Source organism: Pan paniscus, chromosome 1 (assembly GCF_029289425.2).
Source record: "Pan paniscus chromosome 1, NHGRI_mPanPan1-v2.0_pri, whole genome shotgun sequence".
Lineage (NCBI taxonomy): Eukaryota > Metazoa > Chordata > Mammalia > Primates > Hominidae > Pan > Pan paniscus.
Window position 1 is genome coordinate 72,931,327 of NC_073249.2, and position 26,486 is coordinate 72,957,812.

Sequence of the window (26,486 nt, forward strand, 5' to 3'; positions counted from 1 at the left end):
CATCAGCAGCCAATAAACCTATTTGATTAAAGGAGGAAGCAGTGAAGAATCAGAAGCAGAGACTTTGGGCATGTGTTGGTCTCTTGTAGAAAAATCTTGCTCTATTCCCTTCCACACAGAGTCCAAATGTCTCCTAAAATTATATTAAGAGAAAATACACTCTCTAGGTTCTCTATTTCCTCATCTATAGATTTGATGATTTCCAAGTTTCTTTTTAGTCCTTACTGTCTAGGATTCTATGTTTTTCAGTGACTTTTATTTATTTATTTATTTTTTTAACTTTTTTTTTTATTATACTTTAAGTTTTAGGGTACATGTGCACATTGTGCAGGTTAGTTACATATGTATACATGTGCCATGCTGGTGCGCTGCACCCACCGACGAGTTAGTGGGTTCAGTGACTTTTAAAACAATCAAAAGAACTACATCCCTCTTAAGGCCTCTAGATATGTGAGTATATGATATTTTAATGCAGAAATTGGAGGCTTGGAGGATGAGAACCTGTTTGTGAAATACCACCCAAGAGGCGCATCTGAATTCCCTGATACTCTATGCCTGACCACAAGACATCACTGTGCAAAGAGCACCTTGAAGATGGCAATGAACTTCCTAATTAATGCAAATTATACTCATTGGCATTGGTTAGAATGTCCGATAAAATTACTCCTTGCTAATGCAGTTCAGAATTTAGGAGTAATCTTACAAGGTTTCGCATCAGCTACAACTCTTTCCTATGATATTTAGGGCCAGCCAAGGCAAAGTTAACATGACTATAAATCAGCTCTGGCCACGAAGACCTTTAATTGTAATTGCTTGAATAAGAAGTTGTCCATGACTCTGGAGCCTATTCCTCTGCAGAGAAAGAATGGCTGAAGAATGATGCATGAAAGAGGAATCTCAAATCATCCCTTTCAGTAATTCTCCACTCCAGTAACAACCACAGAGAATGAAGTAGAATGGAGGAGCCCAGCAGACACATGCTATGTGGCTACACAGTCCCACCTTTCATCTTGGAGCTACAAACCATACCACAAATCCATCTGGTCTAGGCCCCTCAAAGTTGCCATAAATCTCAATTTTACTAAAGCAGCTAAGAGTCAACTTGCATTTCAATCCACTCTTCAGGGAGAACAGTGTCTGATTCGAGATTCAGCTGGGTGGGCTGGGTGCAGTGGCTCATGCCTGTAATCCCAGCTGAGGTGGGCAGATCACCTGAGGTCAGGAGTTTGAGACCAGCCTGGCCAACCTGGTGAAGCCCCATCTCTACTAAAAACACAAAAATTAGCCAGGTGTGGTGGCAGGCATATGTAGTCCCAGCTACTTGGGAGGCTGAGGCAGGAGAATTGCTTGAACCTGGAAAATGGAGGTTGCAGTGAGCTGAGACTGTGCCACTGCACTCCAGCCTGGGCGACAGAGCAAGACTCCGTCTGACAAAAATAAATAAAATTAAAAAAAATTCAGCTGTGCTTAATAAAAGAATGACATAGAAATTGACTTTAAGATTCACTCCTATCCTTACCAATCCCATATCCTTGTTCACATTTGTACTCCACAGAATTCAGCTCTGAGGGGGGTGGTGGGCATTCTCCTTGCAGATTCTCACACAACTTAAACTCCTGGGTCCACAGGCCCTCTTTAGTGCAGAGGATGGGAAGCTAGAATATCAAAAGTAAACATCTTAATTATTGTTTTGTTAACTTTATTGAGAGTTGAAAAAAGTGGTCTGATTAAGTGGTAGTATTCTCCAGTTCTAGAACCTGGACCAAAAGACACTATTGAAACAACATATTGTTACTGGCCAAAAAGAAAAAAAAAATTCTTTGCTTTTTCCAGGCAGAGGAATCATGATGACAATTTTTTTCCACTAATGAAATGCATTAACAATGTATTTTCCTTTATATATAGGAACACAATCAGCTATCAACCGAAGCTCATATATTCAGAGCTATTTTTGGAATTGTTTCCCAGATGGTGTTGTTTTGCACTGATTCATCCCCTACTATCACACAAATGTTGCTGGTGGCAAATGTCAGATTTTTTCAAGACGAGTTTCATCCAGTGAAACCAATTCATAATATTTCCTAAAGGTGTGTTTTTGCCTTTCTGCTTAAATGGACACATCATAGTTGCTTTTGGTCTCACCAAAATTCTATTCCCTTTCTCCACATGTGTGCTGGTTTGTGTAACTCTTGGCTTCACGAATTATACTCTATCTAGAACATAGAGAGTAGCACTAACTCTCAAAAGCCCAAAAAGTAAGATTTTAGAAATGTAGGTAGCCCTCCCTTCATCTGGTCAACTTGATGGTTCCTTAACCCATCAGTGCAACCGGATGTGCTTGATTTCTCAGGGGGTCTCATTTTCTGCCATATTCTTTTCACATCTGTTCCATGGTGCTTACCTTGGAGTACTGGAAACTAAGATAACAGGTGCCAAGGGAGCAGACAAGGACGCTGACCTTTGCCTAGGAAGTCTGCTTGACTTCCTGTCTCATGTATGTGTGTGAGGCTTGAAAGATTCTAAAATAAAATTGCTTTTAGTCACACAACAAAGATAAGACTGTGTTTTTCATTTGAGACCTTTTGTGCCAAAATCCTAGGGAGGGGAAGAGTCAAACAGCACTTCCAGCTTTGCCGAGGAATTTGTGTTTCTGTTCAGGACTCTGTTTTAGAAAAATAATAATACTAGTATTTGTAGCCAACTTATGTCAGTGGCCATCCATGAGAGGAGATCACATTGCTAAATCAGGATCCCAGCATTCTTTTTGGAATATACCTGGTACTCTACCCATTGGATTCTTCTTACCTCAGAGGAAGTTCTGAACTCAGGAGAGAACATTTTAAAAATGTGGTATTTTCTGAATTTTCTATTGCATAATACCAACACTCCCGATTAGAATCCCAAGTCCCTGCCTGTTGGAATTCTTTAGAAATTTCATTTCTCAAATTTCTTGGATTGGGCATCAAGATTAGAGCACAGCCTGATCCAAAATAAGTTCAAAAAATGTTCCTTACCTTTTCACGTTCCTGGTTACAGTTGAGCACACACTGGCTGTCCAGGCTGAAGCCATTGGTACATTCATACATGCCTTCAAACACAGGAGGGGGTGGCTCACACACCACAGGAATGCAGCTGCCTTGCTCCCAGATTCCACCTTCCAGGCATTGTATCTTCAGGAGCTTGCTGATAAAACATAAAACAAAAATAGCTCATCAGAATCTCTCAAGAAGGTCATGAAAGAAGACTTGATCCTCAGCAATGTGGCATAAGAATTAGCAAATAGGCAGGGACAGATGGTTCCTGTGAGCCATATGTCCCACTGTCCTAGGCTAATTTCTAAATCATGGAACTAAAAATAGTAATGTTCATTTATTATTCAAAGTAGTAGTAAATATTGTATAGAAATATTTGATCTATTACTCTTTTTTTAAATTTTATTATTATTATACTTTAAGTTTTAGGGTACATGTGCACAACGTGCAGGTTTGTTACATATGTATACATGTGCCATGCTGGTGCGCTGCACCCATTAACTCATCATTTAGCATTAGGTATATCTCCTAATGCTATCCCTCCCCGCTACCCCCACCCCACAACAGTCCCCGATGTGTGATGTTCCCCTTCCTGTGGCCATGTGTTCTCACTGTTCAATTCCCACCTATGGGTGAGAACATGCAGTGTTTGGTTTTTTGTCCTTGCGATAGTTTGCTGAGAATGATGGTTTCCAGTTTCATCCATGTCCCTACAAAGGACATGAACTCATCATTTTTATGGCTGCATAGTATTCCATGGTGTATATGTGCCACATTTTCTTAATCCAGTCTATCGTTGTTGGACATTTAGGTTACTCTTAAGAGGGTTTGATAAATAGTACAGCATCTAAATTGTAATTGGGTTTTCTCTGAGATCTTCATCTTGGAAAAGACTCACATCCAAGTACAATGAAATGTCAGGTAAGATGGGGTACAAAAAAGGTTATCGCACATTCAGAGAACTGATCAGAAGTGATTTGAGGATCAACAGTGTTGATATGGCAATATAATTGATGAAGTTGCTACTATTTATTGGTTCTTCAGAGAGGGAAGAAAGTGCAGCAATATGAGTTTTCTTTTAAAACAGAGATTCTGAACCTAACTTTCAGAAGGAAAATAACTTCTGAGATGACTGCTCCATTTGTTTACAAGTTTATTTTTCCTTGGAAAGAGTTCATAACTTTCACCAGCTTCTCAAAGTAGACATGACTCAATACTGCCCTGGAAGAATTGGTCCTCCTTCTCATGCCCAGACATGGTCCCCAACCAGAGTGACAGCATTTGATGTGGATTGGAGTCAATGGAATTAGGGTCCTCCCTACTGAGGATTCCATTCCATTCCCCTTTTGACTCACTGCAGTTTGAAAGTGCTTTCCATTTGCCATTTTAACATATCCACTTCTAATGAAAAACACTCCTGGTTACAGATAAGCTTGTAATTCTAAAATATAAATAACCCTTTGGCCATTGACTCTTTCAAACATGTGGCAGCCTTAAATCACCATTTTCTAGTCTCATTACGCCCCTTTTAAGGTTAAATATGCCCACCAACCCTTGCATGTTGTCTTCTAACTGACTATAGTGCAATACCTCCTGTGGCTTCTGCAGCAGTAGTAAAACATTTATCACATTGTTTTATAAATGCACGTGTGACTGTCTTTCCCACTAGATTGGAAGCTTCCAGAAGCCAGAGGCTATGTGGTGGTCTTGTTTGTAATTCCCAAGAACTAAAATGATATCTGGTTTATATTCGGCATTAAGTAAGTATCTGCTGAATTGAATCATTGAACTGAAACTAACAGCATGTCAGGTACATTGCAAGGCACATTCGATAACACCGAGTTGAATCATTATAATACTAATGAAATCATCTTTTTTTTTCTTTTTCTTTTTTTGTCTGAGATGGAATTTCACTCTTGTTGCCTAGGCTGGAGTGCAATGGCGCGATCTTGGCTCGCTGCAACCTCTGCCTCCCGGGTTCAAGTGATTCTCCTGCCTCAGCCTCCCAAGTAGCTGGGATTACAGGCACGTGCCACCACACCTGGCTAATTTTGTATTTTTAGTAAAGACGGGGTTTCTCCATGTTGGTCAGGCTGGTCTTGAACTCCCAACCTCAAGTGATCCACCTGCCTCAGCCTCCCAAAGTGCTGGGATTAGAGGCGTGAGCCAATGTGCCCGGCCTATGAAATCATCTCTTTAATCCCCACTTCACAGAAACACACTGAAGGATGTTAAGTAATTTGTCGAAGAGCTCACATCACAGAATTCATTCAACTTCAAATAATTTTAATAATAAAATATTTTAATAGTTAAACATATGTAAATAATATATACTTAGAAATAAGTGGAGTGTTTTATTGTTAAATAATTATTTAGATTCATGACTTTATTCCCAAGGACATTTTGCAATAGAAATCTAATTTTTGGCCGGGCATGGTGGCTCACTCCTGTAATCCCAGCACTTCACTTTGAGAGGCTGAGGCAGACAGGTCTCTTGAGGTCAGGAGTTTGAGACTAGCCTGGGCAACATGGCAAAACCCTCTTATCTACAAAAAATGCAAAAATTAGCCAGGCACAGTGGCACGCACCTGTAGTCCCAGCTACTGGGGAGGCTGAGGTGGGAGGATGGCTTGAGCCTGGGAAGTCAAGGCTGCAGTGAGCTATGATCATGCCACTGCACTCCAGCCCAGGTGATAGAGACTGTGTCTCAAAAAAAAAAAAAAATCTGATTTTTATGACTGGAATTTTTTAGCATCATAGTCTGTGTGGACATGTATCTTCTAGCTATTAAAATAAATGCCATTTTTGATGTATATTTCAAGTGTTTGGCAAGATACCTATGTACATTATTTTGTTGAATTCTCCAAACAGCACTTTTTTTTTCTTTCCAACTTTCAGGTTCAGGGGTATGTGTGCAAGTTTGTTACATGAGTAAATCGCGTGTCACAGTGGTTTGGTGTACAGATTATTTCATCACCCAGGTAATAAGCATAGTATCCTGTAGGTAGTTTTTCCATCCTCACCCTCCTCTTCCCCTCCACCCTCAGGTGGGCCCCACTGTCTGTTGTTCCCTTCTTTGTGTCCATGTGTACTCAATGCTCCCCTCCCACTTATAAGTGAGAACATATGGTATTTGGATCAAACAACATTTAAAAGTAAATGTTATTATCCACACTTAAGAAAACTGAGCCTGAGAGAAAATTAAAGCTTATTCAAAACACACGGTAAACTCTGCAGGCAGGATGCAGACCCAGGTTTGCTCACAGCAGAAGCCCCCGGTCCTCCTGCCACGTCAGGCTCTGACTGTTCCTGGCGTGCTCCACAGTTTTACTAATGCGTCCTCATCCTGGGCTGAGCACTCAGATGCCCTGTGTCCCAATGCCACATCCATAAGTGGGCAAAAAAGAAGTTTCACTTTAAATTTTTGTATTGAGTAATGAATTACATATAGAAAAATATGCAAATCTTAGCGTACGGCTTGAGGAAGTTTTACCTGTGAATACAGCTGGGTAACCACCAGTCAGATCAAGATACAGAACATGTCTAGCCCCTAAGAAATCCCCCTTGCATTCCTTCCCAGTTAAATTCCCCCCACCCTCACAGCGTACTATTTTGCAACACCAGACACTTCTGACTTTCATCAGCATAGAGGAGTTTTGCCTGGTTTTAAACTTTATACAAATGAAATGTATTGCTTAGTAAGTTTCTTCTTTCCCTCCAGAAAGATGACATTTAAAAATGCCTCTCCAAAACTATTTTCTATTAAAGGTTTGCAGCTCTTTTTTACTCTAACGAGGCTCCTTTTTGTCCCTCTCCTAGAATGGATATTTTACTCCTCCTTCACACTGCAGAGTTTATATCCTCTGGGGACTCTCTTCTTTCTACCACCTCCCACAGATGAAATCCTTCCCCTACCTCTGCTGAACTGATATCCCCCAGCTGGAGAAAGCAGGCAATACCACTGACAGCAGGGGAGAAGCACGGCTGTAAAAACTTTGCATGTCAGCATGGTTATAAAGGAAAACCCTTGCTTGGCCAGGACGATCATATTTTGACTTCATGTGGTATTTTTCTCTGAATTGGTTGGAATACTTCAACCATGGAAATAGTCTTCCCTTTCCTTGCCCAGAGTTAAAGAGCCATTCAAGAATGCCAATTTCATATATTTCCTTGCCAGTTTAATAACCTCAGGGGTGAGAGCAGACAGATCAAACTTGGATGGGGAAGAAGAATGTAGCCTTCCATCATGGCACCCAGACAACGTGACAGGCCCTGCGCTACAAACCACCAGCAACACAAGGAGGGGGATGGCTAGAAAGCAGCAAGAGAATAGAACAGTTACACCGGACCCAGACTGGAGAGGAGGCACTGCAGGCAGAAGTTGGGAGGGGTTGGCAGAGAGTCCCAATTCCCTAGGAAATTCTGTTTTCTTTCTGCAGGGGTTCCTTTGCCCCTCTCAGCCTCAAAGATTCTTTTTCCTTATGGTTTGTTCTCCCTTGTACAGAAGACAGCTTTGCACTGCCGTCTCTCCATGGGCCTCCCAGGACTTCTGCATCTCTCTACATCAGACAACCAACATCTCTAAGCCGCATCCACAGCCTTCTAGCAAAGCATTTGATAGGTTAAGTATCTCGGGGCCCAATAGTGAGGGCTGTCTCATTTTGCCTGATGTTCATGTCATGGATCCCAGCTTATGGCGCAAGTCTTGAGAATTCATGGTATGGAACTTGGCACTTCAGTGCTATGAGCTGGTTGGATTGTGCCAGGAATTTAGAATGTTCTGGATTCTTCCTAGTCCCAAGAAATTTGGTTTCCCCATAGGGCCCTCGAAGAAGACTGAAGCCTAAATCTTGCCACCAATCCTGTTCACGGTTTTGTTACCTAGCGCTGTTTGTGGCCCTCACAAACTCATATGGTGAAATCCTAACTCCCAATGTGATGGTATTTTAGGGAGTAGGGTCTTTGGAAGGTAATTAAGTCACAAGGGTGGAGTCCTCCCAATGCCCTCATGAGAAAACACATAAGAGCTTGCCCTCTCTGTGCTCTGCCATGTGAGGACACAGAAAACAGACAATCATCTGGCTGGGCGCGGTGGCTCATGCCTGTAATCCCAGCACTTTGGGAGGCCAAGGTGGGTGGATCATGAGGTCAGGAGTTCAAGACCAGCCTGGCCAATATGGTGAAGCCCCCATCTCTACTAAAAATACAAAAATTAGCCAGGTGTGGTGGCAAGCACCTGTAGTCCCAGCTATTTGGGAGGCTGAGGCAGAAGAATCGCTTAAACCTGGGAGGCAGAGGTTGTAGTGAGCTGAGATCGCACCACTGCACTCCAGCCTGGTAGACAGAGCAATATTCTGTCTAAAAAAAAAAAAAAGAGAATCATCTGCAAGCTAGGAAGATACCCTCACCAGATAAGGGATCTGCCAGCACCTTGGACTTCTCAAGCTCCGGACCTGTGAGAAACAAATGTGTGTTGTTTAAGCCACCCATCTATGGTGTTCTGTTAGGGCAGCTCAAACTGACTGAGACACAGCAATGGATGGACTGATCCCCAGTGCCTCTGCATTGCTTCTAGTTTGGTGATGTTGAGGAGTGACCTTTGACACCTTTAAAATCGTTAATGAAAAAACTGGTTTTATTCACAATGATCCTTTGTGTATGACTTATGCATCAGGAACCAAACGACTCCTTGAAGTCATGAAGTGAATAGATTGCATTTGAAAGAATGACAGCATTGGATACTAGACAAACAGGCCCTTACCAGGATAGAGATTCCAAAACATCTTTGATAGCCCATGCCAAGTACCCTCCATGTAAAACATTCTACTTGCTGTCTATCAGCTAAAATACCTCATTTGTAGGCAGGAAATCACGTTAGTAACCATGAAGCGATTTACCCAATGTTCGCACAGCAATTCATAGATTTCAAAGTTTTCAAATCATAATATAACATTCTGATCATGAGATCAATGATTTCCAACTTACATGTGTAGACCAATCCCATCAGAATTATGTAGAAGCCACTTAAAAATCTAGATTGCTAGACTTACTGCATTAAACCTCCTGAGAGTGGCCCAGGACTCTGTATCTTTAAACCTGCCAGAAGTTTTTATGTGCAGCCAGGTTGGTAAACTACTAAAATTCATGCTACCTTCTCATGCTAGTAAGGTGTAGAAACCAGAGAGCAAGATCATCCACCTCACAATCCTGTAACTGTCCCATTTGGTCTTTGCTAAGCATCCAGTCTTTTGGCTAGGGTTGTTAGTTGAGCGTTCTTGCTCTGTGATTTCTTCCTTACACTGTAAATGGTATCATGAGGAGTTGGGGTTAGGGGAAGGTTTGTATTTATTTTCCCTCTAACTTCTCCAGACAAATCAGCACAATTTCCAAGTTAGAAGGTGCTTTTCCCAATTTCCAGAACTTATGGTATCCACCTAATGCTGAAAACCCAGCTGTGCTCTTTCTGCTTCTTACATCATTGCTAGAAATAAAGATCTTGTAATCAAAACTTGGCTGAAAGTTTGATTGATGTCGCTTGAGGCACACATAGTCCACACCATCCTTCTATCACCATTGTAGGGTTTTCGAGAGTAACATTTATTTTCCATTGGAGAAAATAAAAGTATGATTTGTTGAGTCCCAGAGAATTGTCATGTCTTTGCTGATCAAGGGGACCTGGTGTCTCCAGTGGGTACTCCCTCAAGAATAATAACAACAACAGAAAAACAATAACACGTAGAGCACTTAAGTGCTAACTATTGTATAGGAAAATATACATCTATACTATTTTGTCCTCAGACCCACTCTGTGTGATAGGGACTATTATTGTTTAAGTTCTTGATTCCCTCACTCCAGATATTAGCCTCCTCAACCATCCCCAGCTCCGTAAACGATACCATCATCTGCCCTGTTGCTCAAGCTTGGAACTTAAAAGCCATCACTGATTCTATTCTTCCTCTCAATCTTACCTTTTTGGTCACCCCATCTGCTTTCTTCTAACCAGTCAACAAGTCCTGCTTTACCTCCCAGGTGTTTCTGAAAATTGTCTCTATACTTCAGCATTACCACAAACATTAACACAAGCCACCAACTCTCACCTCTTAACTGGACTCCCCACTTCTCCTTCATATCCCTTCCCAGCCAGTCAGCAAACACTAGTCGGAGGGAACTTTCAAAAAAACACATTTCTCTGTGTAGAATATTTCAATTGCTTCTGTTAGGATGAAAAATGAAATCCAAACTTCTTTCTTTAGCCTACGAGGTCCCGTGTGTTCTGGTTCCATTTTCTCCAACTTTATTCAATGCCACATTCACCTTCCTTAATGCACTTCACCAACACTGGACTTAGAATCCCAAGCACAACCCATGACCTTCCCAGCCTCAAGAGTTGGTGCCATTCTCTCGAGTCATGATGCTTTTCTTTTTTTTATCTTCTCCTGACTGGCTCCTTTTCTTTCTTCCTATCTAAGCATAATTCTCACCACCCCAGAGCATCCTTATTTTGCCCCTCTAACTTTTTCTTTTTTAATCAAAGCACCTTTTTTCCTTTCATAGGATGCATACCCTGAATTATTTTGTGTATTGGTTTTACTTGCTTATCATCAGCTCCCACCACGGAAAAGAGTTTGGTGAGGGCAAAGCATTATTTGCTATGATATTCCCAGTGTGCAGCACAATGCCTGGTACCTAATAGCTGTCAATAAATATTGGTTCAATGAATGTATAAATGTTTATTTTATAGATGAGGTAAGATTTAGAAACATAAAATAACTTGCCTGGGGTTATCTAATTGGTTGATGGCAGAGCAGGGATGTGCACTATGATGAGTCTCATGCCAAATGCCTATATTATAAAATGGAAGCACTCACATTTCTACCAATGGAGCTATGGATAAATTATCTCTCCTCACTTAGTGCATTTGTGCTGAGGATCCCCAAATCTTATCACTTAGAATATCCCTAAAAAGAAGATGTAAGGGAAAGAGGCAATTGCATGATTTCCATTGCATGAATTAGAAAACTAAAGCATTAATTAGTTGTTTTGTCTGATACATGGTCCATTTTTGAACTGAAGTTAGAAAGCCTTTTCACTCTGAATACACTTTAGCCTCTTACTACACACAGTGTGGTACCTAGAGCAGCAATATTAGAATCACCAGGGAGCTTGTTAGAAATAAATCTCAGGATCCACTTCAGACTGACTCAACAAGAATGTGCATTTTAAAAGGACCCCCAAATAATTCCTATGCATATTAAAGACTGAGAAACAGTGATCTAGACCATTTTAAAAGACACGGTTCTCTACTTAGCCCCAAACAGAACCATCAGCACTTCCAAACCCCATGCCAGTTTTCCTCTAACAAATTGCAGGCCTGGTTTCCCAAGCCAATATCCTAAATAGGGAGCAAGCAGACTTCAGACATGGTAAGTCTACAGCCCAACATAGTTATTGTGCACTCTCTAATACCAGGTCTCCTGATGTCCTATTCTAGCCCTTTCTACAAGATAAGAAATAGCATCAGCAGGACTATCCAACAAGACATATTAGATTTGGCCTTCTTCTCTGACCAAAAAAAAAAAAAAAAAAAAAAAAAAAAAAGCCCCTTACAAAGCTCTTCTCACAAGTAAAATAGAGCCTCTCTGAAAAAATGAGCCACCTGCTAACTCCTAAAAGTGTGTAGACCATTTTACTTCCATGTCCCGCCCCTCACTTTTATCTTTGGACTTTCTCCTCCTAAATCTTATGTCTCCAGATTGGCAGGTACAATAATGCCTGGTCCCTAGGTCTGAACACCTAAACCCAAGTTTGGGGCCCCTTCTCCATTTTCCATTGCTGATGTCTTAATCATCTACATCTCCTTTCCTAGTCTCTCTCACATCAAGTTCAACAGCTCCTACTTCATCTCTTTTCATGAGTTTCTTCCATTCTCCATGCAGCCAACAGATTTTTCTGCCAAATATGCCCAGGTTACACCCCAAACTAAAAACAACATGAGGTTTCTCCATTTCATGTGATTTAAACACAAATGTATACAATAGCTATTAGCATTATTTCACAAAGTCCAAATATCAATTCTCATCAGTGCATGGTTGAGAAACTGGAAATTACACCAAAATTCAGGGGTGAACTGGACTTGAAACATGAAAACATTTAATAGGAACCTCTTTCTTTAACCATTCAATTACTTGTCCATTTATACATTCATTCAACAAATATTTATTGAGCACCGAGAATATGCCTATTTATTATATTAGGTCTTGCGGTTGTAAAAACAAATAGAAATATTATAATAGGGTTGGAATACTGACCTGAGAGAGCTGCCAACACTGCCTGCAGACATGAAGAATATCAGCAAAGGAAGCCTTTGAGTGGGTTCACCAGGTAGAGAAGCAGAGGAGGATATGCCAGGCAGAGGGAACAGTGCAGGTGAGAACACAGAGATTTTCAAAAGTCTTAGCCAAAACTGTAAATGGAGAAATGGAGGAAATATGCATATCCCCTCCACCTCTCCTTCCCTCCCTCTCTTTTCTACCTACTGTTGGGGAGAGTCAGGGCAGGGGAAGAGCCTGAGGGAAGTCCACTGGAACAAAATTCTGGCAGAAAAGAGCAACACACTGTATACACTCAACTTCAGGGGGCAGAAGATCTCATTTGTAAGAACTTTTGCATCTTCACAAAGTTTTCAGCACAAGAATTCCTCCAGGTATTGTTATATTTCTGTTTCTGATCAGTCTGACTCACAGGCATGATTGAAAGTGCTCACAGGTATATACACACACTCACACCCTCACCTGGGAATTAACTTAACCACTGCAGGTCACTGTTGCTCCTTGAGAAAGCAAAGTTATTTGCATTGTCCCTTATCTGGGAGCCACAGAAATGATAAGACCCTAGTTTGCTAATGTGTTATCAGAACCTCTAAAAAGTTGTGGTATACCTAAGGACCTGGAATATACACAGGTGGATCCTGCATTGGCCATACTCCTGACATTACATCCCTTGATGTGGGCTGGAAGAAAAAGAGCTGATTAGCATTTACCTTGCCCTGACTGAAAAGGGAGAATCAGAAGTCATGGTGGCTTCAGCAGGCCTTTAGTGGCTGCACCTGGGAGATTCCCATCAGGAAGAACCGGTGGCAGTGTAGCTGAAAGCAGGTGCTTTGGAATCAGGAGATGTTAGAGCTCTAGCCTTGGTGCTTAATAAATCTCTAACTTTGAAAACATCACATAACCTCTATTATTCTCAGCTTTCCTAGCTGGAAAATAGGGATAGTCATACATTCTTCACAGGGTCATAAGTAGATTATGTGAGGCAGTATATTTAAAGCACGCAGTACAATGAATGGCACATGACCACGATCAACAAGCAGCGGAAATTACTAGCTATCCCTGATGATCAGAAGATCTGTTCAGCCACACTCCTCTCTCTGTCTCTCTCTCTCTCTCTCTCTGTGTGTGTGTGTGTGTGTGTGTGTGTGTGATGAGTATGGAATGTTAACATTCTGCTCATTTTCTCCACCCTACTTAATTCTTCATATTTCTGTCCCACCCAGAATCCCTCAGGAGACAGTTTATGAATCAGTTTGACCTGGCTTGACCCCATCACTAGAGAGCAAAAGCAAAACCACAACCAAAATGTTCACTCAATGGGCTGAAGAAAGGGTGAGCCAGAGACACAGGAGGAGTAGGACAAACGAAGACCAGAAAGAGCAGCAGGGGGTGAAGTTACAGGTTGAATAAAGTCCTACTGGTTTATATAAAACAATTAAGCTCTTACTCAAGTTTTTAAAAATTTACTCTGATTAATAGATATTAGCAGTCAATATAAAACAGAAAGTTTTACAATATGATGCTCTCTAGTTTGAGGTTGAAGTTAATAGGGAAATTTATGAATTCAACAAGGGCTGAGTTTGAAGTGAGAGCATGGATGCCAGTCACCAGACCCCTTGAAGCCCGCAGTCAAGATCTGGCCTGCACCCAGGTGTGTATGTGAATGGCTAAGGCTTGGGGCAGAGATTCAATCACTGTGAAGCCAAAAGGGGCTTTAATAAATTAGCCTAAAGCACACATTATCCTACAATGGCAAGATATTTGAGGATTTCAAGGATAAATTTTGAAGGTATTTACTATAAACACTAATTATAAAGCCAGGCAAGGTCTTATTGGAAAGAAAACAAATTTCTATTTCTCACAGATACATGAGTGTACATAGAGATTAATGTGTGTTCTTTCCTTGAGCAATCATAGATAGAACATGTGTATATAAGTGTATAGGTTTAGCACCTATTCATCGATGTATAGGCACACCGCTATGACACAGAGCTTAACAATTAGGTAGATTACTTTTATAATTTTTTAAAAGCTATGAATCCAGGATACTTAATGAGTTTTAGCTTGCCTTAGCTGCACATTTTCAGTTTATTAACCAAGTCTTTCTTTCCCTTCCTAGGATAGGATAAAATCAGTTTGAATCTTCCAGAGTTTCAAGCTATGGTTCAAAAAGATCAAGAGCCTAAAAATCTGGGTAATGTCTCCAGGACATGCCCTTGCCCTTCTCCTTCCAGACCAGCCTGACTTTATTTGCTCATCCTAATTTTTTAAATTATGACCAGATCTATCTTGCTGATTATTTTGTTTCTTTTTCCCCCTCTTTCCCCTATTTTCCTTGATCTATTTGAAGCCATTGTAGTACTTGAGTTGTCAGCAGGATGATATAAAGCAGACAGAGAGTGTACTAATTGGGGGAGAATAGTACATTTTTTAAAATTTAATAAAGTTTCTATTTTGGTGTGTGTTTTCTTTTATAGGCAAGGGAAATGCACTTTTTCTGCTGGTAATTGAAGACCTGTACCTCTGACCTTGAATGCCAATTCCAGTCTTCCTGGACTCTGTGCTGTTTTTTTTTTAATTTGTTTTGTTTTGTTTTGTTTTGTTTTTAGCATAGGAAACAACAACAGATGGGAGACAATGGCCAGTGACAAAAATGTAGCTGAGTATACTCCTTGTTAAAGAAGAAATTTCCCTATTGCACCAGAAGGATAGCCCAAACAGCAACAGTTATTTTGTAAGAGCCATTAACCTGGTAGAAATTATTATGGTGATGATGATGATGGCAATGATAATGATGATGGTGATGATGATAAACAGCAGCAGTGTTGATGAACTGAAGCTTAATATGACCAAAAATTTTGCTCAGTTCTTTCCATCTATTATCTCATTTATTCCTCACAAAAACCTGTAAGTACACCTATTATTTCTATCCTGTAAATTAGAATAATGATGTTCACTACAGATCAGTAACTTGCTCAAGGTCAAAAAGCTAATAAATAGCGGAGTTGAGATTCAAATTTAGATCTCAATAATGCCAGAGCCTGTATAATTAACCAGTAAATGAGGAGATAAATCTTGGACTAAGAAAACCCTTCTTAGCCATTTGACTAAATTACCTTCTTTAGAAGTTTTAGGGATGTGCTTAATTCTAAAACTTAATTCTAGAAATTCCAAAAAAGTTTTCCCAATATTCTGTCTTCAAGGGAGAACTAAACCCAGTCTCCTTGAATGTGAATGGAAAACAATGGACCAAAACCCATCAAGAAGGAAAGAACAAAACCTTGGCTGTTCATGCGGACCAAAAGTTCTCCAAGTATTACTCTAACAGTGCCCTAAATACTGTCTACTAAGTCCATGTCTGTGCAGCATTTGTGTTTTAATATATCACTGCTTTTTTTCTGATGGTAATAAATTGTTATGTATCTACCACTTCTCGCAATGATGTTTTACCAAAGTGTTGCTCTTCTCATTGGTTCTGTTGAGATAGAAAATAAAATAGAAACATTTGGAGCTAGAAATCACTCAATTATTTCCCTTTATTTTACAAATGCAGGAAAGGGCTGAGAGAAATGAAGTGATTTGCTGAAACTAAAAGCATTTTTAGCCAATAGCACAGTTTTTGGAGTCAGAATGGTTTTCGTCCTAATTTTACCATTTATTGGCTGAGTGATCATGGGCAGGCTACTTAACCACACTGAATCTCAGTTTCCTCATCTATAATAGGGGATAATAATAACACACTAAAATATTATAATTACTATATCAAATTATATACTATTATATAATAATATATTTTACTATACTATTATTTTGTTAAGGATAAAATGTATTACTGTTTTGAGAAATTATGGGGTATTGTGTACAAAATACTTAGCATATATAGCACATAGTGACAAATCATCATCACCACAGTCATCCTCATCAATACCCAACAGAACAGAGCCCAGCCTTTAAGCTTTTTAACACTCTGCCACACCAATCTTTCTGTGTGTGTGGAAATGGGTCAAACACACATGCCCAGCTCCAGCCCATCTCAGGCTCTCCCCCAATTTAGGTCAGACAAGGCTCCACTAAAGGCATTCACCAACCAAACATTTGTTAAACAATAAATAGTCACAATGTGGGGCCTATTAATTTCAGCCTTGACCTTCATTTGTGTTTATAGAACTTAAACAGATTTACGTACTTTGGAAAAGTTGATGTTGTGGGCAACCCTCAGAAAGGATAGATGTTTACAATTACCCACAAGAAGATCTGACACTATAGCACCCCACAGATGGCATCTTGACGAGTGACTTATAGAAACAGAGATTGTCTAACTAAAGTTGGAAGGTTTGAATCGTTTAGAAGTTAAATTAATTATGGGCTCTAATGACGTTAACCTAACCTTCACAAGGATAACACATAATGAGAAAAAGGCAACCATGGAAGTGAAAGATAAGGGAGAATATAATATGGTCTTATTGACAAAATACAAGTCAAACACACTTACTTTAGCTTCCCAGGAAATCAGGTTAATGAAACAGCAAAGGAGTGATTAATGATGATGTGTATGTGGAAGTAAATTGCATGGGAGAAAAAAGAAAGGGTCTTAAAAGAGAGTTTGTGCCTATTATACAATGTGAGGAGGAAAGAACTCCTGAAACTACATACACTTTACAACCTCCTTGGAGTTACAATTCTGCTTACATTTTCTCTATTACCTTCAAAAATAAAAAAGTCTCAGAGACGTGTTAAAATCTACCATGCAAAAGTGTTGCTACAAAAATTTTAAAAAGAGAAAAATCTTATTCTGGATCTTTCAGGAAAGTCAAAATCTCATAACTGATGTTAATCTAACAGGATCAAAAGTTCGACTAGACCAGTGCTTCTTGACCTTGGCTGTACATGGTAGCGACTTGGGGAGCTTTGGAAAATACTGATGTCTGGGCCCCACCCCCAGAGATTCTGATGTAATTGGTTTGGGGTGTGATCTGGACATTAGGATTTTTTAAATCTCCCTGGGTGATTCTCATGAGCAGCCAAGTATGAGAAGCATTGTTCTGGTGAGCTTGTTGAGAGGTAATCCTTTTTCTGTTACCATTAACTTGCATAGAGTGGTACGAATCAGGCATAAATGTCTGTTGAATAAATAAAATTGAAACTGTCTTTGAAGAATGAGCTTTCTTTCTATGTTGTTGAGATAATTGTTAGAAAAAAATTACTTATATATGTTTAAAGTTCTCATTCACTCTAAAGCATTTGAAACAGGGATCTCTATCACCGCATAAGAAAAACCTCTCCTTTCCTTTACTGTTTTTAGCATCAACTTTAACATCAAAATTCTATTATAAGTTTGCTTATAAATGCAATGCTTTTACCCATTTAGAAAGTATTGAATACCTGCCAATAAATAGCTAGTTACTGGGCACACGATGCTAAGCAAAATATTCATGGTCTATTCATGAATATAGATGAGTAACCAGATCATTTGTAATCAGTGAGATAAGTGATATCATCAGAGAAGTTTGGTGTACAATGGCAGCCTATGAGAGGAGTCCTACAGTCTGCGGAGACCTGGTAGGCTTCCTGGACAACATCACACCTGCACTAAAAATAAGAGAGTAGGAGTTAGTCAAGCAAAAGGTCACTGTCACGGAGAGCTCTGGGAAGAAGGAATTCCATGTCTGAAGGCCCTAACTGCCACGGCTTCCACGAATATATAAAAGAAGTCCAGTAGTATTAGAGCCTATGCTAAGAAGGTTGTGTAAGAGCTGAAGGGTCTTCCAGGGAAGATAGTGAGCAATGAGGCTGGAGAAGTAAGTGAAACCCTGCTAGATTGTGCAGACACTGAAACTATCTTAATATTCAACTTTTCCCCTTAAATAAAGTGGCAGGTAGGCTGGTCATTCATTTTCATGTGGGGAAATAACATAATTGGATTTGAGTTTTTTGAAGGCCATTTTTGCTGCAAAGTGGTGAATATGTTGAAGGGGAAAAGACTGGAGACAGAAAGATCAGTTCAGAGGTGAAAAATGATAATAGTCTATTATAGAGACTTGGCAGCAGGGATGGAGAGAAACAAGCATATCTGAGTCAGTAAGATAATGACACTCAGAGTTGATAACTGATTTGAGGAAAGGTAAAGGGCGCTGAGGAGTCTCAGGTGATGTGCAGGCACCCGGTTCAACCAGCTTCATGGAACACAGAAAGATATGCATATTTGAAAGGAATTATAATAGGCTCTGTTTTGCATAGTTAAGAGTTTGAGATGTAGACACGATATCCAAGCAGCAATATCCATAGGCAGTTGGTCTTATGGGCCTTATGGCCCTTAAGGGAAGATACTATAGTGGCAGGTATGAATTTAGGAATCATCAGCATGCAGATGGTAACTGAGGCTACAGGGTGAATAAGCATCATGCCTGACAAGTTGGAAAAGAGAACTCAGAGAAACATCAATTTTAAAGAAATGGGCAAAGGAAAAAAAGCTAGAAAAGGAAATCAAGGGTGGACAGACAGGAAGAAGGAACATCAATCAGGGAGCAAGATGGAAGAGAATCAAGGAAGAAGAGTTTCAAGAAGGAAGGTGTGGCCAAAACACTATAATAAAGATCCTGACTCCATTTTTAAGGTTGGACAGCCCAGGTCTTATTTATGTATCTGTCTTTATTCCTAACCCAGAGACTGGCATAGAGCATGCAGGGGATGAATATGCCATCCGTGCCATCCCTGGGTAGAATGAGACAAAGCTGGAACAGGGACATCAGAGGAAGTCAAATCCAGCACTTATCATTCTTTTGTCTTGAAACTATGGACTTGAAAAGAAGCAGGAAGGGAATGTATTTGGCTGATATTTTAGTAATTGTTTCCTTCCTTTAAAAAAAGATGAACAAAAAGTAATATAGCATGTGTATTGAAAATACATAGCATGTGTATTGAACTTCATAGTTTGTAAAATGCTTTCACGACATTACCTGACATTCAGCCTCAAAACAACATTGTTGGATAGAAATAGTTACTACTTCCCATATTATAGATGCAAAAACTGAGATACATGGATGTTGAATATTTTGCTCAGGGTCATGCCCAGCAAGTTTCAAATATAACTCCCAAATTTTTGTTTGTTTGTTTGTTTTACTACACTGTACAGTAGCATAAAATTAGCATGTGCCCATTCTTTCTGGATTGATTTCCCTTCTGCTTTTCTCAATTTCTTCTCTTTGTGCTTGCATATCCTAGAAAGAAGTTGAGGGCCTCATTTGTACAATGCTGGGCTTTTTCCACATACAAGCAACCAGGCTGACATAGTTCACTGAGTAAACATGAGCAGCAAGTGGTAGTGATTTATGCCAGACTTGCAAACTTCTGATTACCAACCCGCCACCTGCTATGTAAACAGATGTAAACTAAGATTTAATCAGCTTACATAACGTGGTAAATAATTTAATCTTCCCTCAGAATGGTGCTTGTGAATGTCAACGTTTAAGCCCAAACTGATGCTGACATTGTGATGCAAGCATCCACTTTCTCAGTCAGAAAAGCTGTGTCCACAAATGCCCCTCAAACCCAGAATTCCACCCAGAGTTCTGGGTGGAGGCCTCATTTTTTCCCAACATAAAGCTGAGACATGACCCAGAAAACTGGTGATGATCTTGCTGTCTTTAATTCCTCCAGTCCTAAGACATTTCTCTGGCCCCCTGGTCATTTATTCTTCATGGCACTATTCTGCAGATATCTGAGGTGGCTGCTGGTGTGTAAAAAAAAGAGACAAGACTAGAGAGAAAAAAAGCAAGAAAACAGCAGCCTTCAGGGTAATTGTAGTAACATTTTCACTTGAAGATTACCTGGGTACTCACTGTCTATCAATGCGTGCCTATGCAAATTGCCTCTAGATGCTATGAAAATCACATGCAAATGTGCTCTTGGTTGTCAAAAACTGTTTACTACACCTGCTAGAGCCCACTGAACCAGGGAGTGTTGCCTCCTATGAATTTTTCATCAGTATTGTTTATGTTCTAATCAGCCTGGCCCTTCCCTCTGGTGGAAAGGGCAGGGTATGGGCTTGGTCTTCCCCTCCCACATATGAGCCTGGGCCTTTTCTAGAGTGGAAGGCCCTTGGAGAGGCCATTGCTCTAATGGCCAAATGTTAACATGGTTGAGAGATCAACTAGAGAAAGGGTAAATGTGAGTCAGATAGTTTCCTGATATTTTTTTCTGTCCCTTTAGACCATCCTAGCTTACAAGCAAAGGTCGTATGCCCTGGCGCCACTGGTAATACCATGGCTAGGATTTTGTTAGTTCAAAAACAAAATCTTAGAAGAATACATATCAACAGGCTTTCAACTAAGTGCTAGGTAAGAAACAGATTTGGTTTTCTCTTGTAGCTACATAATTTACGGTAGAGAAAGAATAGCTACTATTTCCTAAATGCAAGGAGTTTCTTTTCCTGAAAGCTTTTTGTTCACTCAGAAAAAGTTTCTTTTCCTGAAAGCTTTTCGTTCACTCAGAAAAAGTTTCTTTTTCTGAAACCATTTATTGAGTAATTGGCACAAGCCAGGCACTGGGCTGGATACTGAGTTAACCTTGAGTTGGATATTGAGTTGAAGGTTGAATTATCCTTCAACTCAACATGGATGCAAGCATTATTCTAAACTTAAAAGGATAAGAATGAGACCTAGAAGGAAGGAAGGAGACCAAGACCCAAAGAGTTAAGTAACTTGCCTGAGGTTACTCAGCTGATAAAGGGGAGATGAGGATTTGAACCCCAAGATGACTCTCTTGGAAGCCTTTCCTCTTAAATTACATTATAAAGCTTTTGTTCTTTCGGATCCCCCATGACATTGGAGGAAAAGTGTTTCTTGCCATGGGTCTAGGAGTGCACATACATAAAATTCAGGAAGGAGAAAGGAGAAAGATATAATAACAATATTAATAGCCAAAATGAGTTGAGTTTTATATTTTTAAAATAAATTTACTGAATTTTATGTTTGATTCATATAATTCATTTAGTTCCTACCTCAGCCCTAACTGGCGGATATTTTTAATCATCATCCCCTTTTTACAGAAAGAAAATTGAGGCAGAGAAAGGAAACTTCCCAATATCCACAGCTCATAAGTGTCTGCACTGGGGACCAGGCCAGGCCTGCAATTGTAAACTGGACTGATGAGTATATGCAGGCACAGAGTTGGATTCAGGTAACACATATAACACCTGGGATGCTGCTAACTCTTACTTTCAAGAAAAGCGATCATTAGGGCAGAAATTATTTTAAAAAGTATGTAAGTGAGACTGTGGGATCTTCTATTGGAAAGAATACATTTACAGAAAGCACAGCAGGTTGCCTCCCTGTCATGACTGGAGAATATAGCCCTGCAGGTAAAGAGAGATTATACAGAAAAACAAACATAACAAGCAGCGAGGTAGGTAGAACTCCAAAGACCAGGAATATTCAACTTACTTCCTGACTTTACCCTCTGCACTTTCTGCCACATAGTACCCTGGTTTGCATTCATATTTGCAGATGGTGCCCACATCGTGGTTGTCCTGGAGGCAGTGAGGCAGGAGCAAGTTGGCATTCAGAATAACAGGGGGAGCATCACACTCCAACTTGCAGTAGACTTCAGGGAGAGACCAGAGACCATCTTCAAGACATGTCAGCCATGGGCTCAGTCCTGACTCCAGGAAAGAGAAGCACAAGATGCTCAGAACAGAGAGCCCAGAAAGATAATCATAGCAGATGAAATAAAAACCTCTGAACTTACTGGTGCCTTTCAAAAGTCATATTATTCTTTCTTGAGTAGCATCTCAAAAATCCCACGTCAAATGTTAGTCCTACATCTTTTTACTTACAGAGCATCCAGTGTGATGCTCTTACATAAAACAGAGGTCAGATAAATCTTTCTTGACCCAAATGAAAGAAGGGCTACCAACTAAATCATTACTTCTTTTCCTACCTACATATAATAAAAATATAGCAGTGATGTTATCATAGAAAGCATTAAAATAATAATAGATGACACTTTTATAGTGCTTATTATATGGCAGGCACTACTCTAAGCATTTTACATGTATTAACGTGTGTAAATTTCAAACCTCAAACAACCCTATGAAATAGATCCTATTATTATCCCCTATTATGCAGATGAGGAAATTGGGGATCGGTAACTTGCCCGAACTAGTAAAGGGCAGAATCACGGTTTGAACAGAGGCAGTTTGGATGAAGAGTTCTGTATTTAAACACTATACCATATGCCTTAGTACAATTCATGGTTTCTCCGAATGCAATCCATGGACTATTCATCATAACATCATTATCTCACCCCAGACTCACTAAGCAAGAATCTCTTGGAGAAAGGTTCAGGAATCTGCAATTATAGCAAGCCTCCTGAGTCATTGTTAGGCACACCAAAGTCTGAGAAGCCATCAGCTAGAGCAGGCTCCACTCCATCTTCATCTCTAACCAGCACTAAAGCCAGGGACAAATTCACACATTGCTCAAAGGATGGCTGTAAATATTAAATTTTAAAATGTGCACAATAAAGTGTATCTTGATTATGAATATTATCAGGACAACCATTCCAGTAGCCTTGCCTCTGGGGTACACACTGTCAAATAAAAATAGAGGAAAGTCTAAGATTCCTTCATTCATTAGAACCTGAGCCAGTGCATCCTTTCAAGTAGTTGGGGACAAAGAGTGGTGTTGCCTTTTGGGACTTTTCTGGAGTTATCAGAAGATGGTGACACAGTGGAGCAAATAGGAAAGGTGTTGGGGTAACGAAAAGAGTCCCAAAGTACCCTCAAGAGCGACGGATGGCAGAGAACTTGCATACAGTTCCTGGTTGACCAGACAATACCTTGCAGCTTGGCTGGTGGGACACAAGAGATTGAGCAGCGTTTCAGAAATTTGGTTCCCTCTGAGCAGGAGAAGTTTGCATAGTTCACCAAAGACGGGTCGGGAACACCGCAGTCCACGGGAAGGCAGCTCACATTCTGGTCCCAGTGCCCAGAAGAACATGTGAGCAGAATTTCCTTCTAGAAACAGAGAAATTGCTTCTGTCAAAGTCACATTAAAAGGCGTATCAGAGTAGTTTCCAGGCTTTAGAAGAGTCTTGGTGATTATCTGTCTAAACATTTAAAACGGGACAAATTATTTCGCCTTTCTCCCTCTTCAGGCCTCACTGTTTTAATATACATTCTTACAACACTCAGTATGATGCTGATAAAAGAAGCCTGCTAGTGTCAGAGAATCATGACATGGCAAGACTCCTCCAGGCCAGCTCTGTTGTCTGCTTTCCAGTTGCTCCTCCAGACCTGTTCTCTACCCTTCTCTACTCTGCTCTGGGCCAGGGAAACTGACTCCAGTGGGTTTCATGCCTCTGACTTGTACTTGCATTCAGATCCAGGACACAGTGTCAGCAGCCTGGAGAGGGAGAGGAGAAGAGGGAGGCCAGGGTGCTGATTCTCCCCACTCTCTCCCAAGGGTCGCTGCAGATTGGCTGCATCTTCTGGAAGCCTGCTCTACACAGTTTCTGCTCCTTCCTGTGATTCTGCACTCCTAAGGTAAACCTTTCAGGCCTAGGGGTGATGACTGAGTCCCTTCACCTGGGATACTGCACCATTGCCTTGTGATTTTCCTATATCCTGCCTGCACATTTATGAGTGGTCTCTTGATTAAATTCTCTCAAATTGCCCACTTTTGAGTATGTCATCTGTCTCCTGCTGGCACTCTTATTAATAAGCCAACTGATAATGCTACTGAAAATAATTACCTCCACTGAGAATGGTGCTGAGAGTTAATGCATACAAGGCATCTTCCAAACCTTGTGGTTAAATGTGAGAGATTCTAGCCATTTCCTAGTGCCTGTCATTTCAGTAGGGCAGCCCTACAGCACACTGCTACTAATTCAATTAAGAGATATTTATCGAGCACCTAAGAGGGCCAGGTCCTGTCCTAAACAAAATATCCTCCGGGAACTAAAAATCGACCAGGCAAGCAAATCACATGTTGAAACAACGGTTCAAAAACATGTGAAGGAGGAAGAATAGAAAGGAGAAAAGGAGGGAGGAAGGCAGAAAAGAAAGTAAAGAAGGAAATGTTAGAGCTACATTTTTGTTTGTTATATCCTATCCCCTTCTGTAATGGTTGGAAAGAATGCCATATAACTTCAAGAAGAAAGAAAACACAAATACGCAACAATAAAGCCATATTGTATAATGCATGCTCCTGTGTGATGGTATAACAGGAGCTGGAGGAGGAACTGCCATCCTCGGCCAGGGAGGAGAGCATGTAGGAGAAGTTCCACAGAATAGGTAATACAGGATTGGCCTTTGAAAAATGATCAGGACTTCCCAGCAGTACAGCGGGAGGTGGGAGAAGAAGGTGTCTAGGGTGGGGGAAATGTAACAAGGCAGGACCTGGAGACCTAGAAGCTTATGGCTTGTTTGAAAAACGTGCAGCCAACATTCTAGCTACTGGATTATCAAAGGTCAAAGATAGAAAGGGGAGTTTCTATGGCTGAGCCAGCCATCCTGCCAGGAAATCACAGTGGCACCAAAGCCACAGGTACAATGACCGCTGAAGGCACCTGTCACCCCTGACACCAACTCCTGGCTAGCTGCTCCTTCCCGCTTCCCAATGTTTCTCCGTTGCTTGCCAGAAGGACCCAATTCAAAGCCAGACACATTTTTCTGTTTAGTTTCGGTTCTTGCGTCAACAAAAAGCAAATACCCCACTGTCTTGTGATCACGACCACGATTCTATAATTTTCTTCATGGGACCAGCCTGAGGTGACAGCACGTTTGGTCAGCTGGAGAGCACTGTTGCTGACTGTGCCATGTGGTTGGTAAAGCGTGAGCTCCCACCCTTCTCCCAGCCCAGATGATGCCCTTCACATGCTTAACACAGCCTGCAAGTCTGGCTCTAACTACAATGAGCCACTATCACCTCATGAATGCCTCTCAAGGCCGGGGGCAGTGGCTCACACCTGTAATCCCAGCACTTTGGGAGGGCAAGGTGGGCGGATCACGAGGTCAGCAGATGGAGACCATTCTGGCTGACATGGTGAAACCCCGTCTCTACTAAAAATACAAAAATTAGCTGGGTGTGGTGGCATGCACCTGTAGTCCCAGCTACTCAGGAGGCTGAGGCAGGAGAATCGCTTGAACCCGGGAGGTGGAGGTTGGGAGGTTGCAGTGAGCTGAGATCGTGCCATTGCACTCCAGCCTGGGCGACAGAGCGAGACTCCGTCTCAAAAAAAAGAATGCCTCTCAAAATCTGCATCTATTGCCTGGTGCTTCTCCTGTCTCTGTTAGGTACTGTCCATTTTGTTTTGAATTTGCTTCTAATTTTAATGCATTATACATGTTGTCTTTTCTTCTCTCCCCTTCTTCACCTATCATATGAGTGGATTCAGTCCCTGCATTTTTTTCCATTCTTTTTATTTCTTTTCTGGAGTGGACATTCCTTTGCCTGAGTTGAGATGGGTAAAGAACAGGTAATAAGGGCTCTGCCTTCCTGGCTAAAGCTTCACAGACCAAGAATTTGGTGCCTCAAGGTATATTAAAGCTGTTTCTCTCTAGGCAGAACCTAAGCCAGCTGAAGCCAAAGTGTATACCTTTAAATCCTGACATCTCTAAGCAAGTGAAATTCTCCCACAGGTTCCCAACCTGTTAAGCAATCAATTGGCACACACACACACAAAAAATCCACTCTTGTAAATCACTGATGTCTAGCTAACAGTTGTGTGTCCACTCTTTCCTTATGAGACCACATCTTTCTGTTTTTTTCCTCGAGCACCATCATCTCTTCCCTGGTGCATCCTTTTTCTATCTTATAATATGGTCATGTTTTCTAATGGCTGATTTTATGTTTAAAATTTCTCTGTGGGGAATTGAAGACTCTCTAAAGGCAAGATGGAAAACAGAATTCTTAGTTGAGAATACATGATCATGCTCATAATACTGACAATTTAACAAATAGAGTGCTATGTACCTATCATTTTGCTAAAAGCATTTAAATTATTTCCAGCCAACATAATAACTCAATCAGATAAGTACTCTGTTCTAATCATTTAAAAAATGTGAAAACAAGCTTAAAGAGATTAATTTCTTTTGTTTATTTTTTAATCCAAAGTTACACATCTT

The 26,486-nt window shown here is 40.6% G+C and overlaps 1 protein-coding gene across 1 annotated transcript in view; it reads right to left on the bottom strand.

Annotated features, from left to right (window-relative positions):
* The window catches only part of PAPPA2 (pappalysin 2), a 642,477-nt gene that overhangs the window by 58,009 nt on the left and 557,982 nt on the right, over window positions 1-26,486 (bottom strand). The window contains exons 20-23 of the mRNA XM_055111171.2: window positions 23,198-23,375; window positions 21,802-22,015; window positions 3,015-3,183; window positions 1,520-1,655 (exon numbers count right to left, since the gene is read on the bottom strand). Coding sequence (XP_054967146.2) covers window positions 1,520-1,655; window positions 3,015-3,183; window positions 21,802-22,015; window positions 23,198-23,375 — 697 coding nt within the window. The remainder of the gene's footprint in view (window positions 1-1,519; window positions 1,656-3,014; window positions 3,184-21,801; window positions 22,016-23,197; window positions 23,376-26,486) is intronic.